General features: G+C 39.5%; 1 protein-coding gene across 3 annotated transcripts in view; it reads right to left on the bottom strand.

The window, feature by feature from the left end:
- Nucleotides 1–14620, bottom strand: part of LOC105463789 (Bardet-Biedl syndrome 4) — a 60354-nt gene that overhangs the window by 11999 nt on the left and 33735 nt on the right. For all 3 annotated transcript variants that reach the window (XM_011711094.3, XM_071101107.1, XM_071101106.1), the window contains exons 6-8: nt 14267–14339; nt 2776–2829; nt 986–1113 (exon numbers count right to left, since the gene is read on the bottom strand). In XM_011711094.3, the coding sequence (XP_011709396.2) occupies nt 986–1113; nt 2776–2829; nt 14267–14339 (255 nt within the window). The remainder of the gene's footprint in view (nt 1–985; nt 1114–2775; nt 2830–14266; nt 14340–14620) is intronic.

Below are 14620 nucleotides of genomic sequence, written 5' to 3' on the forward strand. Positions count from 1 at the left end.
GGAAGGGGGGAAAAGATACCGGTCTCATGCTAATAAGGCTAAATGTTTCTTTTCTTCTTTTTTTTTTTAAATCAATCAGGAGATTTCTGTCCCTAATAATATCTCTGAAAACAGAAGACCTGTTGTTAACATATGATACCAAAATGGCAGACTGTCAGCCAACTCCTAAATCTGTTATTTCCTTCTTCTTGAGTGCATGTCTGCCCACTTCCCTTGCAAATATCTCCTAGTTTTGAACCATGGAATGTAAGCAGGAACGATGTGTGCAATTTCTGGGTCATTTAAAACTTATTACCAAGGACAGGTGCAGTGGCTCACACCTGTAATCCCAGCACTTTGGAAAAGGCTGAGGCAAGAGGAGCGCTCGATCCCAGAAGTTTAAGACCAGCCTGGGCAACTTAGCGAGGCCTTGTCAACACAAAAAAAGTTTTTTAAAAATTAGCTGGGCATGGTGGCACATGCCTGTAGTCCCAACTACTTGGGAGGCTGAGGTAGGAAGATCACTTGAGCCCAAGAGGTTGAGGCTGCAGTGAGCTGTATTCTCCACTGCACTCCAGCCTGAGTGACGGAGTAAGATCCTGTCTCAAAATATATATATATTGCCAGATGCTTATTCCATACTTAGCTTCCCATACCATCTCCTTCCACCACGGCCTGGATGTGGATGTTACATTCAGCAACAACCATGCAGGTAAAGACAACAATCTAAGGAATGGTGAGTTAATAAGGAAGAAACCTGGATCCCTGGCTGACCTTATAGAACAGAGCTGCCCAGCTAACCTAAAGCAGCAGCCATCCTTAAAGGTAAGAAAGAAACAGTCTACCTTATTGAAGCCATTGGGAGCTCTTAAACTTCAGCTTAACCTTTAACTCATACAGTAAGTAAGTAATCAAACACATTCACTCTTTTAGGCTTGGGAGTTCACATATCCACTCAATTTTTTTTTTTTAGCTTCTCATTTCTAAAGGAAACAGATACACTTACTCCACTGCTTTCTTGTAGATTTCAATGGCCTTGTCCAAGTCTCCCTCCAGCAAGTGGATCTTCCCCAGCATTATATAAGTCAGATCATGCCTATTAAGATTCAGGGCATTGTGCAACTGGTCTTGTGCCTGACAAGTTTGACAAAGTAAAGAAACCAAATCACTACCACTGAATGAACTCTACCTTTATATGGTTAATGTAAAGATAGTTTCTGCTGCATTGACATAGGAACATCACATTTCAGCAAACAGCCCCCACTACCCAAAGACCAAAACATACCGAAACTGTCCTTATTGAAAAGACAGCTGGCAACATGGGATATCTGCTTCTGGAGCCACTTGGAAGAATTTATACAAGATGATTAACCTTTCTGAATGTTTTCTGCCTGATATTCACACCTATGACTCATACTTCATAAGTCAAAAGGGCCATCATAGTACAGTGTAGAGTACTACACTAAACTAAATCCCAGCTGTAACACTGACCAAGTGCACAACCTTCCCTATGGTGGGCCCCGATTTCCCCACTAATGTGATGATAAGTGAATAAATAGATTGTTCTCATTTATTCACCCAACTGCTTGCTGTTCTAGATACTAGATATATTTGAGTTAATAAAACCAACTCCTTGCTCTGGAAGAGCTTACCTTCTCCTAGTAAACAAAAGGGCTTTGTTTAGTCATTCACTGATTCAACAAGTATTTATATAAATGCCAGGTACTGTATTTGCCTAGCCTGTTAGCTGTACAGTAAAATCTAAATATATTTCTTCTCAGCACAGATCCAACGAAAGACTAATCCTTCTTCTCCCCTGACTCAGAATAATCCTGTGAATAGAAATGTGCCTGTTTGAAATCGTCTCTGAAGAGAAAAATCTCCTAACCAAGTATATAAAACTATAGATCCATCTACAAAACCTAAGGGCCCACTAAATGTATTTTATGTACATATATTATCATCTCAGGAGAAAAGTTACAAATGCTAATATGCATATTTTTTTTCACACCAGTGTGGGATACAGGTTACACCAGTCTGCAAATTGACACAAACTAAACATTGTCAAATGGGTACTAACCAATTCAGATTCTCAGTCGTGGTGGCATTGAAGAAAGGAGAATAAAACTTCACAATCACTAACTGTGAGCTCTATGAAGGAAACTACCCAAAGCTCTCATCACTAAGTTTTAGAGCTCTCAATAGTTTTGTCTACTCCTAATGATATATACTTGTTCTTACCTGAGTATCAAATTTGAGGTAAGCTCAAATTGTCTTCTCTGATATAGGAGCCTATAGCTTAATCACAGTGAAATATAAATTCTCATCATGGAAAATAACTAAAAAAACCCTGAAAACTCAGAAATCAGATCCACTTAAAATTTAAAATTTATTTTCAATGACCCTAAAAACTAAGTTGCTGTCAGGGCATGGAGATAGCTCACATGGTCATGATTACACCTTTAAGACTTAAGGGTCCATTTTTTGATATTTATGTTTTATTAAGCATCTGTTTCTAAACTGGGAAATTTAACTGGAGGTAGAGAAAAAGAAGAAAGGAGAAAAACTGTCTTTCCCTCACATTTCTAGAACTTTCCATGTTCTTATTAAAAGCAGAAAACAACAGATGAATAAGGACAAGTGAGAAAACAGAAAAAAATGTATAAAGGTACTTTCAATTTTCAGTTCCAAAAACCTCTGCAAGCACTAGGGATAATACAAATGAGCAAGGTAACAACTTAGGGTGCAACAACAAGTGCACCCTCAGTGAAATCCATCACCACTTCTGTAAATTACCTTGTTGAACTGCTTCAGGTAAATGTAGCAAACTCCTAGGTTATGGCTGATCTCCTAGGCACATTAAAAAAAAGGAAAACAACTCAGGTGCAATTCCACAGTAAGTATTAGAGTGAAACAACAGACATCTAGAGATTGTTATTGCTCGACAAGGTTTAAACTTTAAACCATGCATTACAGTCAGCTTTTTATTAGAGTTCATACTCAAATATATTGTCAAAAATGAGTTCCTTAATATAAAAAATATAGATTATAAGAAATAAAAGCAGAATAAACAGGTGATCTTCCTGGATCTATGGGGCACCCTGGGGCACATACCGAGGCCATCCCCATACCTTTTATCTCTAAGAGTTGCCCATCACCCATACCCTTGGCTCCTCCTTCTCCGAAGAGACTACCCACAGCCCCTGCTGAGAGGGCTGCTAGCCACACATTTCCACCCTTAAGTCAGCACCGGTGGATAGTGACACCTGACTCAATTGAAGTCCTTTCCCCTAGGAATCTGAAATTGGAAGAGAGCTAGTTAGTTACAAGTACTAAATTTACCAGGTGATGTGGACTTGAGGACTGAGCGCCACCTGGAGTCTGCTATAATGGAATACATGTAATTGGAGCCATCTGCAGAAGTCTAGAGCTGACATGGGAAAACTATGGTCCATGGGCCAAATGCATTCCCTGCCCTTTCTTATAAAGTACAGATTCATTGGAACACAGTCACAACTATTGTTTTTGTATGTCTCTTTTGCATTAGAACTGCAGAGTTAAGTCATTGCAACAGAGTCTGTATGAAGCTATACAAATTAAAATATTTATTAGCTGGCCCTTTACAAAAGTTTGCCAACCTTTGATCTACAGAAAGAGAAGATGAAGCAGAAAAGGCAGAGTAGCCACCTTGGTTGTTGAAGCATTCCAGTTCTGCTTCACTAAAAGACCAACCTACATCTCTTGATACTGTTTTATGGACTCTCAAATTCCTTTATAATAAATCTCCCCTTATTTAAGGTAGCTTTGGAGAAGGAGAAAGCAAGGGTAAGGAAAATGCTCTTGGGAAACATAGTAAGAACTACCCTATTAGTAGTGGAGATGTGTCCCTGTCTGAGGAAACATGGACCCCAGGCTCAGAGATAACAACTGACTTAATGTTTTCCAAGTCTCCTAAAACAGTAACAGCAACAAAACAGCAACCATTGGTTGAGCACCTACTAAAGTCAGGCTTTATGCCAGATATTTTCATATATGTTACTTTAATTTTCAGCAAGCCTGCAACATAGTTATAATTTTTCCAATTTTACAGATAAGGAAATTGAAGCTCAGAAAGGTTGAGTAGATTACCTAACAACACAGAGAGTACCAACAGTGGGATTTTTTTCTTGTTTAGTTCTATATACTAGGGAGAATTTCAATCATATATAAGTGCAGACAGAATCACATACTCATCATCCTGTCCCAACAACCACCCAATCCACACTCCATCTACTCCCACAACTTTTGTAAGCAAATAACACATAGCCCAACGTTTTATCCACAAATGTTTCCGTATGTATTTCTAAAAGATAAGGCCTTTTTATAAACCTACCCACATCATCATACTCAAAAAAAATTACTGACTGCTTGATATTAGATATTCAATTAGGTTAAAATTTCAAATTATCTCACAAACGCCTCACATTTAAAAAAATTTTTTTATTCAATCACAAATCATGTCCATATTATAGAACATTAGGATTTGAACTCAGGCCTGCCTCCAAAACTTGTATACTTCCATCTTTGTCATGCTATAAGAATGCATACATGGAGAGAGACAAGGCAGAAATAAAGCCTTTCTTGTCCTTTAAATGTCCTGCTCTGCAGTAGGAATTGTCAAGGCAAGTAAGTAAATAAGTAGATGTCCTGAAGGCTAACCTCTGACCTTTTAAAATCTTTGACATAGATAGTTGAGAAGGCAGCAATATACTTTTAACAAACTGCAAAAGAAATTTGGAAAGGGCAACAGAACAAATCAGAGTCAAATCCTATCTTTCAGGAGGTGAGGGAATCCAGCAGACATCCTGCAAAGGCAGTTGGTACACTGGAAAGATCACAGTCTTAAGACGAAGAATCTTACATCATCCTAGATACAGGTCTGAATTCCAGTTCTGGCTTAGCAACTACCTCACTGTAGCAACTTCCTACCCTTCAGCAAGACATTCCATCTTCCAAAGCCTTAGCTTCCTCACTTGTCAATGGGGGAAATTCTCCCTACTTAACAGAGCTGTTCCAAAAGTCAAATAAGATAATGGCAGAAAGAATTACTGTTCCCCTGTTGCAGCAAGACTGTGGAACACCCTGATGAGTCCAAGAAAGCAGGGCTACAAGGTTTTTTTGTTTTGTTTTGTTTTTTGAGACAGGGTCTTGCTCTGCTTCCCATGCTGAAGTGCAGTGATACAATCACAGTTCACTGCATCACTGCAGCCTCAATCTCCTGGGCTAACGTGATCCTACTACCTCAGCCTCTAGAATAGCCAGGACTACAGGTGCACACGACCACTCATTTTTATTTTATTTTATTATTATTTTTTTCTAGAGACTGGGTCTTTATGTTGCCCAGACTGGTCTCAGACTCCTGGGCTCAAGTGATCCTCCCCGCTCAGCATCCCAAAGTGCTGTTATTACAGGTATGAGCCACCATGTTCCAGCTACTATAAGGTTTTCTACAGGTATTTATGAAATATGTAGGGTAGAGAAGGGCTGTTAATAAAAATAAAATTAAAAATCATTAAAATATTCTAAAAAGAAAAGAAAAAGGCCATGATGGGGAAAATTTTAAACAAAAATTTAAAATTGTCAAAAAAAAAAAAAAAAAAAAAAAAGAGGCAGTGGCTCACACCTGTAATCCCAGCATTTAGGGAGGCTGAGGTGGGCAGATCATGATGTCAGGAGTTCAAGACCAGCCTGACCAACATGGTGAAACCCCATCTCTACTAAAAATCCAAAATTAGCTGGACATGGTGGCGGGTGCCTATAAATCCCAGCTACTCAGGAGGCTGAGGGAAGAGAATCACTTGAACCCAGGGGGCAGTGGTTGCAATGAGCCAAGATTGAGCCACTGCACTCTAGTCTGGGTGACAGAATGAGACTCCATCTCAAAAAAAAAAAAAAAAAAAAAAAAAAGATAGCTAAACAGAAAGCAGCAGAAAACTTGGCAGAGGTAAATGCCCCCATCTGACAGCTTTGAAGAGAGCAGTGGATCTCCAGGCACAGAGGTTGAGATCTGAGAATGGACAGACTGCCTGCTCAAGTGGGTCACTGACCCCTGAGTAGCCTAACTGGGAGACATCCCCCACTAGGTGCAGACTGACACCTCACACCTCACAAGGCAGGGTACACCCCTGTGACGAACTTCCAGAGCAAGAATCAGACAGCAACACTCGATGTTCAGCAATATTCTATCTTCTGCAGCCTCCGCTGCTGATACCCAGGCAAACAGGGTCTGGAGTGGACCTCAAGCAAACTCCAACAGACCTGCAGCTGAGGATCCTGACTGTTAGCAGGAAAACTAACAAACAGAAAGGACACCCACACCAAAACCCCATCAGTATGTCACCATCATCAAAGACCAAAGGCAGATAAAACCACAAAGATGGAGAAAAGCAGTGCAGAAAAGCTGGAAATTCAAAACATCAGAGCGCATCTCCGCCTCCAAAGGAACGCAGCTCATCGCCAGCAACGGAACAAAGCTGGACAGAGAATGACTTTGACATGTTGAGAGAAGAAGGCTTCAGTCGATCAAACTTCTCAGAGATAAAGGAGGAACTACGAACCCAGTGCAAAGAAACTAAAAACCTTGAAAAAAGATTTGATGAATGGCTAACTAGAATAACCAATGTAGAGAAGTCCTTAAAAGAACTGATAAAGATGAAAACCGTAACACGAGAACTACATGACAAATGCATAAGCTTCAGTAACTGACTCGATCAACTGGAAGAAAGAGTAACAGCGATTGAAGATCAAATGAATGAAACGAAGCAAGAAGAGAAGTGTAGAGAAAAAAGACTAAAAAGAAATGAACAAAGCCTCCAAGAAATATGGGATTATGTGAAAAGATCAAATCTATGTCTGATTGGTGTGCCTGAAAGTGACAGGGAAAATGGAACCAACTTGGAAAACACTTTGCAGGATATCATCCAGGAGAACTTCTCAACCTAGTAAGGCAGGCCAACATTCAAATTCAGGAAATACAAGAATGCCACAAAGATACTCCTCAAGAAGAGCAACTCCAAGACACATAATTGTCAGATTCACCAAAGTTGAAATGAAGGAAAAAATGTTAAGGGCAGCCAGAGAGAAAGGTCGGGTTACCCACAAAGGGAAGCCCATCAGACTAACAGATCTCTTGGCAGAAACTCTACAAGCCAGAAGAGAGTGGGGGCCAATATTCAACATTCTTAAAGAAGAGAATTTTAAACCCAGAATTTCATATCCAGCTTAACTAAGTTTCATAAGTGAAGGAGAAATAAAATCCTTTACAGACAAGCAAATGCTCAGAGATCTTCTCACCACTGGGCCTGCCCTTCAAGAGATCCTGAAGGAAGCACTGAACATGGAAAGGAACAACCGGTACCAGCCATTGCAAAAACAGGCCAAAATGTAAAGTCCATCGATGCTAGGAAGAAACTGCATCAACTAACGAGCAAAATAACCAACTAATATCATAATGACAAGATCAAGTTCACACATAACAATATTACCCTTAAATGTAAATGGACTAAATGGTCCAATTAAAAGACACAGACTGGCAAATTGGATAAAGAGTCAAGACCCATCAGTTTGCTGTATTCAGGAGACCCACCTCACATGCAGAGACATACATAGGCTCAAAATAAAGGGATGGAGGAAGATCTACCAAGCAAATGGAAAACAAAAAAAAGCAGGGGTTGCAATCCCACTCTCTGATAAAACAGACTTTAAACCATCAAAGATCAAAAAAGACAAAGAAGGCCATTACGTAATGGTAAAGGGATCAATTCATCAGGAAGAGCTAACTATCCTAAATATATATGCACCCAATACAGAAGCACCCAGATTCATAAAGCAAGTCCTTAGAGACTTACAAAGAGACTTAGACTCCCATACAATAATAATGGGAGACTTTAACACCCCACTGTCAACATTAGACAGATCAACAAGACAGAAAGTTAACAAGGATATCCAGGAATTGAACTCAACTCTGCACCAAGCAGACCTGATAGACATCTACAGAACTCTCCACCCCAAATCAACAGAATATACATTCTTCTCAGCACCACATCGCACTTATTTCAAAACTGACCACATAGTTGGAAGTAAAGCACTCCTCAGCAAATGTAAAAGAACAGAAATTATAACAAACTGTCTCTCAGACCACAGTGCAATCAAACTAGAACTCAGGACTAAGAAACTCAGTCAAAATCGTTCAACTACATGGAAACTGAACAACCTGCTCCTGAATGACTACTGGGTACATAACAAAATGAAGGCAGAAATAAAGATGTTCTTTGAAACCAATGAGAACAAAGATACAACATACCAGAATCTCTGGGACACATTTAAAGAGTGTGTAGAGGGAAATTTATAGCACTAAATGCCTACAAGAGAAAGCAGGAAAGATCTAAAATTGAAGCCCTAACATTACAATTAAAAGAACTAGAGAAGCAAGAGCAAACACATTCAAAAACTAGCAGAAGGCAAGAAATAACTAAGATCAGAGCAGAACTGAAGGAGATACAGACACAAAAAACCCTCCAAAAAATCAATGAATACAGGAGCTAGTTTTTTGAAAAGATCAACAAAATTGATAGACTGCTAGCAAGACTAATAAAGAAGAAAAGAGAGAAGAATCAAATAGACACAATAAAAAATGATAAAGGGGACATCACCACCAACCCCACAGAAACACAAACTACCATCAGAGAATACTATAAACACCTCTACACAAATAAACTAGAAAACCTAGAAGAAATGGATACTTTCCTGGACACTTACACTCTCCCAAGACTAAAACAGGAAGAAGCTGAATCCTTGAATAGACCAATAGCAGGCTCTGAAATTAAGGCAATAATTAATAGCCTACCAACCAAAAAAAGTCCAGGACCAGACGGATTCACAGCCGAATTCTACCAGAGGTACAAGGAGGAGTTGGTACCATTCCTTCTGAAACTATTCCAATCAATAGAAAAAGAGGGAATCCTTCCTAACTCATTTTACGAGGCCAACATCATCCTGATACCAAAGCTTGACACAGACACAACAAAAAAAGAGAATTTTAGACCAATATCCCTGATGAACATCGATGCAAAAATCCTCAATAAAATACTGGCAAACCGAATCCAGCAGCAGGTCAAAAAGCTTATCCACCATGATCAAGTGAGCTTCATCCCTGGGATGCAAGGCTGGTTCAACATAGGCAAATCAATAAACATAATCCAGCATATAAACAGAACCAAAGACAAAAACCACATGATTATCTCAATAGATGCAGAAGAGGACTTTGACAAAATTCAACAGCCCTTCATGCTAAAAACTCTCAATAAATTCGGTATTGATGGAATGTACCTCAAAATAATAAGAGCTATTTATGACAAACCCACAGTCAATATCATACTGAATGGGCAAAACCTGAAAGCATTCCCTTTGAAATGTGGCACAAGACAGGGATGCCCTCTCTCACCACTCCTATTCAACATAGTGTTGGAAGTTCTGGCTGGGGCAATCAGGCAAGAGAAAGAAATAAAGGGTATTCAGTTAGGAAAAGAAGAAGTCAAAGTGTCCCTGTTTGCAGATGACATGATTGTATATATAGAAAACCCCACTGTCTCAGCCCAAAATCTCCTTAAGCTGATAAGCAACTTCAGCAAAGTCTCAGGATACAAAATCAACGTGCAAAAATCACAAGCATTCTTATACACCAGTAACAGACAAACAGAGAGCCAAATCATGAATGAACTCCCATTCACAATAGCTTCAAAGAGAATAAAATACCTAGGAATCCAACTTACAAGGGATGTAAAGGACCTCTTCAAGGAGAACTACAAACCACTGCTCAGTGAAATAAAAGAGGACACAAACAAATGGAAGAACATATCATGCTCATGGATAGGAAGAATCAATATCGTGAAAATGGCCATACTGCCCAAGGTAATTTATAGATTCAATGCCATCCCCATTAAGCTACCAATGACTTTCTTCATAGAATTGGAAAAAACTGCTTTAAAGTTCATATGGAACCAAAAAAGATCCCACATTGCCAAGACAATCCTAAGCCAAAAGAACAAAGCTGGAGGCATCACGCTACCTGACTTCAAACTATACTACAAGGCTACAGTAACCAAAACAGCATGGTACTGGTACCAAAACAGAGATACAGACCAATGGAACAGAACAGAGCCCTCAGAAATAATACCACACATCTACAGCCATCTGATCTTTGACAAACCTGACAAAAACAAGAAATGGGGAAAGGATTCCCTATTTAATAAATGGTGCTGGGAAAATTGGCTAGCCATGAGTAGAAAGCTGAAACTGGATCCTTTCCTTACTCCTTATATGAAAATTAATTCAAGATGGATTAGAGACTTAAATGTTAGACGTAAAACCATAAAAACCCTAGAAGAAAACCTAGGTAATACCATTCAAGACACAGGCATGGGCAAGGACTTCATGTCTAAAACATCAAAAGCAACAGCAACAAAAGCCAAAATTGACAAATGGGATATAATTAAACTAAAGAGCTTCTGCACAGCAAAAGAAACTACCATCAGAGTGAACAGGCAACCTTCAGAATGGGAGAAAATTTTTGCAAACTACTCATCTGACAAAGGGCTAATATCCAGAACCTATAAAGAACTCAATCAAATTTACAAGAAAAAAACAACCCCATCAAAAAGTGGGCAAAGGATATGAACAGACACTTCTCAAAAGAAGACATTCATAGAGCCAACAGACACATGAAAACAACGCTCATCATCACTCGCCATCAGAGAAATGCAAATCAAAACCACAATGAGATACCATCTCACACCAGTTAGAATGGCAATCATTAAAAAATCAGGAAACAACAGGTGCTGGAGAGGATGTGGAGAAATAGGAACACTTTTATGCTGTTGGTGGGACTGTAAACTAGTTCAACTATTGAGGAAAACAGTGTGGCAATTCCTCAAGGATCTAGAACTAGAAATACCATTCGACCCAGCCATCCCATTACTGGGGATATACCCAAAGGATTATAAATCATGCTGCTATAAAGTCACATGCACACGTATGTTTATTGCGGCACTATTCACAATGGCAAAGACTTGGAATCAACCCAAATGTCCAACAGTGACAGACTGGATTAAGAAAATGTGGCACATATACACCATGGAATACTATGCAGCCATAAAAAACGATGAGTTCATGTCCTTTGTAGGGACATGGATGCAGCTGGAAACCATCATTCTCAGCAAACTATCACAAGAATAGAAAACCAAACACCGCATGTTCTCACTCATAGGTGGGAATTGAACAATGAGATCACTTGGACACAGGAAAGGGAACATCACACACCGGGGCCTATTGTGGGGAGGGGGGAGAGGAGAAGGATAGCATTAGGAGATATACCTAATGTAAATGACAAGTTAATGGGTGCAGCACACCAACATGGCACATGTATACATATGTAAGAAAACTGCACGTTGTGCACATGTACCCTAGAACTCAAAGTATAATTTAAAAAATTAAAAAAAGAATGGCTGTTTTGTGAACAACCACATCTACTAGTAACAATAGTATGGTTATCCCAAGTGAGTCAGTAATACCAAATGAGCTCTTTCAACCAACTGGACAGATTAAGAAACACAGTCCATTCCCCCTGTGACCCTGAGCTCTCCTGTTTTACCTCTTCCGTATCTCCCTCTATGGGTTCTCTTCTTCTGCTCAGTCCTTCAAAATTGCTTTTTCATGGCTCACACCTGTAATCCCAGCACTCTGGGAAGCTGAAGCAGGAGGGTCACTTGAGGCCAGGAGCTTGAGACCACCCTGGGCAACATAATGAGACTTAATTTCCACAAAATAAATTTAGCCAGGCATGGTGGCATGCACCTGTAGTCCCAGCTACTCAGGAGGCAGAGGCAGGAGGATCACTTGAGTCCAGAAGTTGGAGGTTACAGTAAGATATGATCACCCCACTGTACTCCAGCCTAGGCAACCTTGTCTCTTTAAAAAAAAAAAAAAAAAAGTAAAAAACTCTTTTTTCCAGGATTCCATCCCCAGCTCATTGCAGGGTAATGTCAACCAATCTAATGGCTTCAATTACCACCTTTATGTTGTTGACGCCAGAATGTACATCTCTACTCCAAAACACTTGAGTTTCAGATTTCTATATCCAACCACACTGGACACATCTCAATTTAGATATCCCCTCAGAACGTAAAACTTATCATATCCAAAATCCTCTGAAAGACAGGATTTAACTCTGATTTCTCACCATCACCTTCTTCCAAAACTTGCTCCTCTTCCTTCCTGTATTTCCTATTCTAGTTGATTATCTTATAATCCACCAGTCCATTGTTGCATCTCCAGGGCATAGACCAGTGCTTGGCATATAGCAGATATATTCATTTTTTGAAAAACCAACTGAATGAAAAAGTACATGAATTTTTCTTTATCTGCAGCTTCACTCTGGCTGTTAGCTATTACAAACTCCACAGCATAAAGACTCAACTCAATTCTCTGACGTACAGAAGAAAAGCGACTGACAAATTGAACACACTTCAAAAATAATAGTGCCCCGTAACAACTGCAAAGGAAATCCATGCTAATTCTCTGTACTAATAAATCTAGTCCTTCACTCATAGATATGAACGTCTCCCCGAGAATCATCAAATACTTGAAAAATACCAACAGCATAAAATAGAAGAACCAAAATGCAGAGAGTTAGAAAAATATAATTCTGAGAAGCAGAACAGAAGTTTAAGAATCAGAGACACTGAAGACAAGATTTATGGAAATTAAAAATACAATAAAAGGAAATGAAATAAAAAATATTAGATGGATATGGTATATAACAGAATACAAATAGCTAAAAACAAAAATGATGATACAGAAGATAAGACTGAATACGTGTCCTGAACATACAATAAAAGGACAAGGAGGGTCAGGTGTTGTGGCTCACACCTATAATCCCAACACTTTGGGAGGCCAAGGCAGGTGAATCACCTGAGGTCAGGAGCTGCAGACCAGACTGGCCAACACGGTAAAACCCCGTCTCTACTAAAAATACAAAAATTAGCCGGGCATAGTGGCAGGCGCTTGTAATCCCAGCTACTCGGGAGGCTGAGGCAGGAGAATCACTAGAACCTGGGAGAGAGAGGTTGCAGTGAGCCAAGATCACGCCACTGCACTCCAGCCTGGGCGACACAGTAAGCCTCTGTCCCCCAAAAAAAAAAAAAGGACACGGAGGTAGAAAATGAGAGGCAAGTTAAGAGTTGTTGTAGAGAATAGATAGAGAACATGTCTCATAGAGAATGGAAAACAGTGTGGCAGATGCTGCTAGTTATCTGTCTGCCAACCTGCTACCTACTCTTCTCTTTTTCCTTACTAATAGAACCCTATTTTTGTTTAGAGTGGCAATGTGACCAGATTAAAAACTACATTTAGCCAGCCTTCCTTCTAGAAGGAGAGCTGACATGACGTAAGTGGAAGTCTGTGGGGGCTTTTGGGAAAGTTGTGCTTTCCCAATATAGGCTCTGTCCTTTTCTCCTTGTTGCTTTCTCTTTCTCCCTCCCTAGAATGCAGATGTGATGTCAGATGCAGCAGTCTTCTTGTAACCATGAGGAAAAACTCTCGGCCTTGACATCCGAGGACTGCCAAATCAATGCCAGCAACTACTTACGTGATTTCTTTTGGGAAAACATAAAGCTGCCATTGAAGTATATAATGAAGCAGCTAAACTCAACCAGAAAGATTGGGTGGACATCTTGTTTCAAGAGAATTAAAAAAATAACCCCCTAATTTGTAAAGCCAATATTTAGTTGCATTTACACACAATCCCCAATTGACACAAAGAGAAGGGGAGGAGAAAAATAAAGAACTACTCCAAGGCCCTGAGCCAAAGAAAGGCAAGGGTCTTCAGAATGAGTTAACTGAGTGTCACACCGATAGGGATGGGAAAAAGACATGAAACACAACTAGATGCCTATTGCTGATATTGTGGAATTCCAATGATGAAAAAAATACCCAAAGCTTCTAGGGGTCATCAACAAAAATCATACTGGTAAGAGATTGCTGGTCAGCAAACTGTTAGAAAATCATGCAGCAACGCCTGCAAAGTTATGAGGAAACATGGGTTTTTGATCCTATACTTAGACAAATCATGAATTCAGTATAAGGATAAAATCAAGATATTTTTGGAATGTAAGAATTCATAAATAAGACAGCCATATGATAAATGGAACCATTAGCATGTTTACTAATAAGGAACTGAAAGTTCTCTACTTACCCAATCTTTCTGGTTGAGTTTAGCTGCTTCATTATATACTTCAATGGCAGCTTTATGTTTTCCCAAAAGAAATCTGTAAAAGATACATTTTCCATAATTATTACCTGAAAATTCTTAGAAGACTAACCCTACTAGTCCCACATTTTACTCATATTTCATCCAGCAGAGAATTCTAGAAGCCTTTTCTCCATGAGCTGGTTGTGCTGGTTTGGTCAGTGAAGCTGCTATACACTAACAGCAGAAGGTCTCTTAGTAGGGATTGCATTGGCAGCTGTTCCAAGGCCTTGGTCTCATTCTATACCAATTTTAGTGAGAGTCTTGTGGAATTTTTCTCCTACAATGTACTATAAATGC

Source organism: Macaca nemestrina, chromosome 7 (genome assembly GCF_043159975.1).
Source record: "Macaca nemestrina isolate mMacNem1 chromosome 7, mMacNem.hap1, whole genome shotgun sequence".
In the NCBI taxonomy this organism is placed as follows: Eukaryota; Metazoa; Chordata; class Mammalia; order Primates; family Cercopithecidae; genus Macaca; species Macaca nemestrina.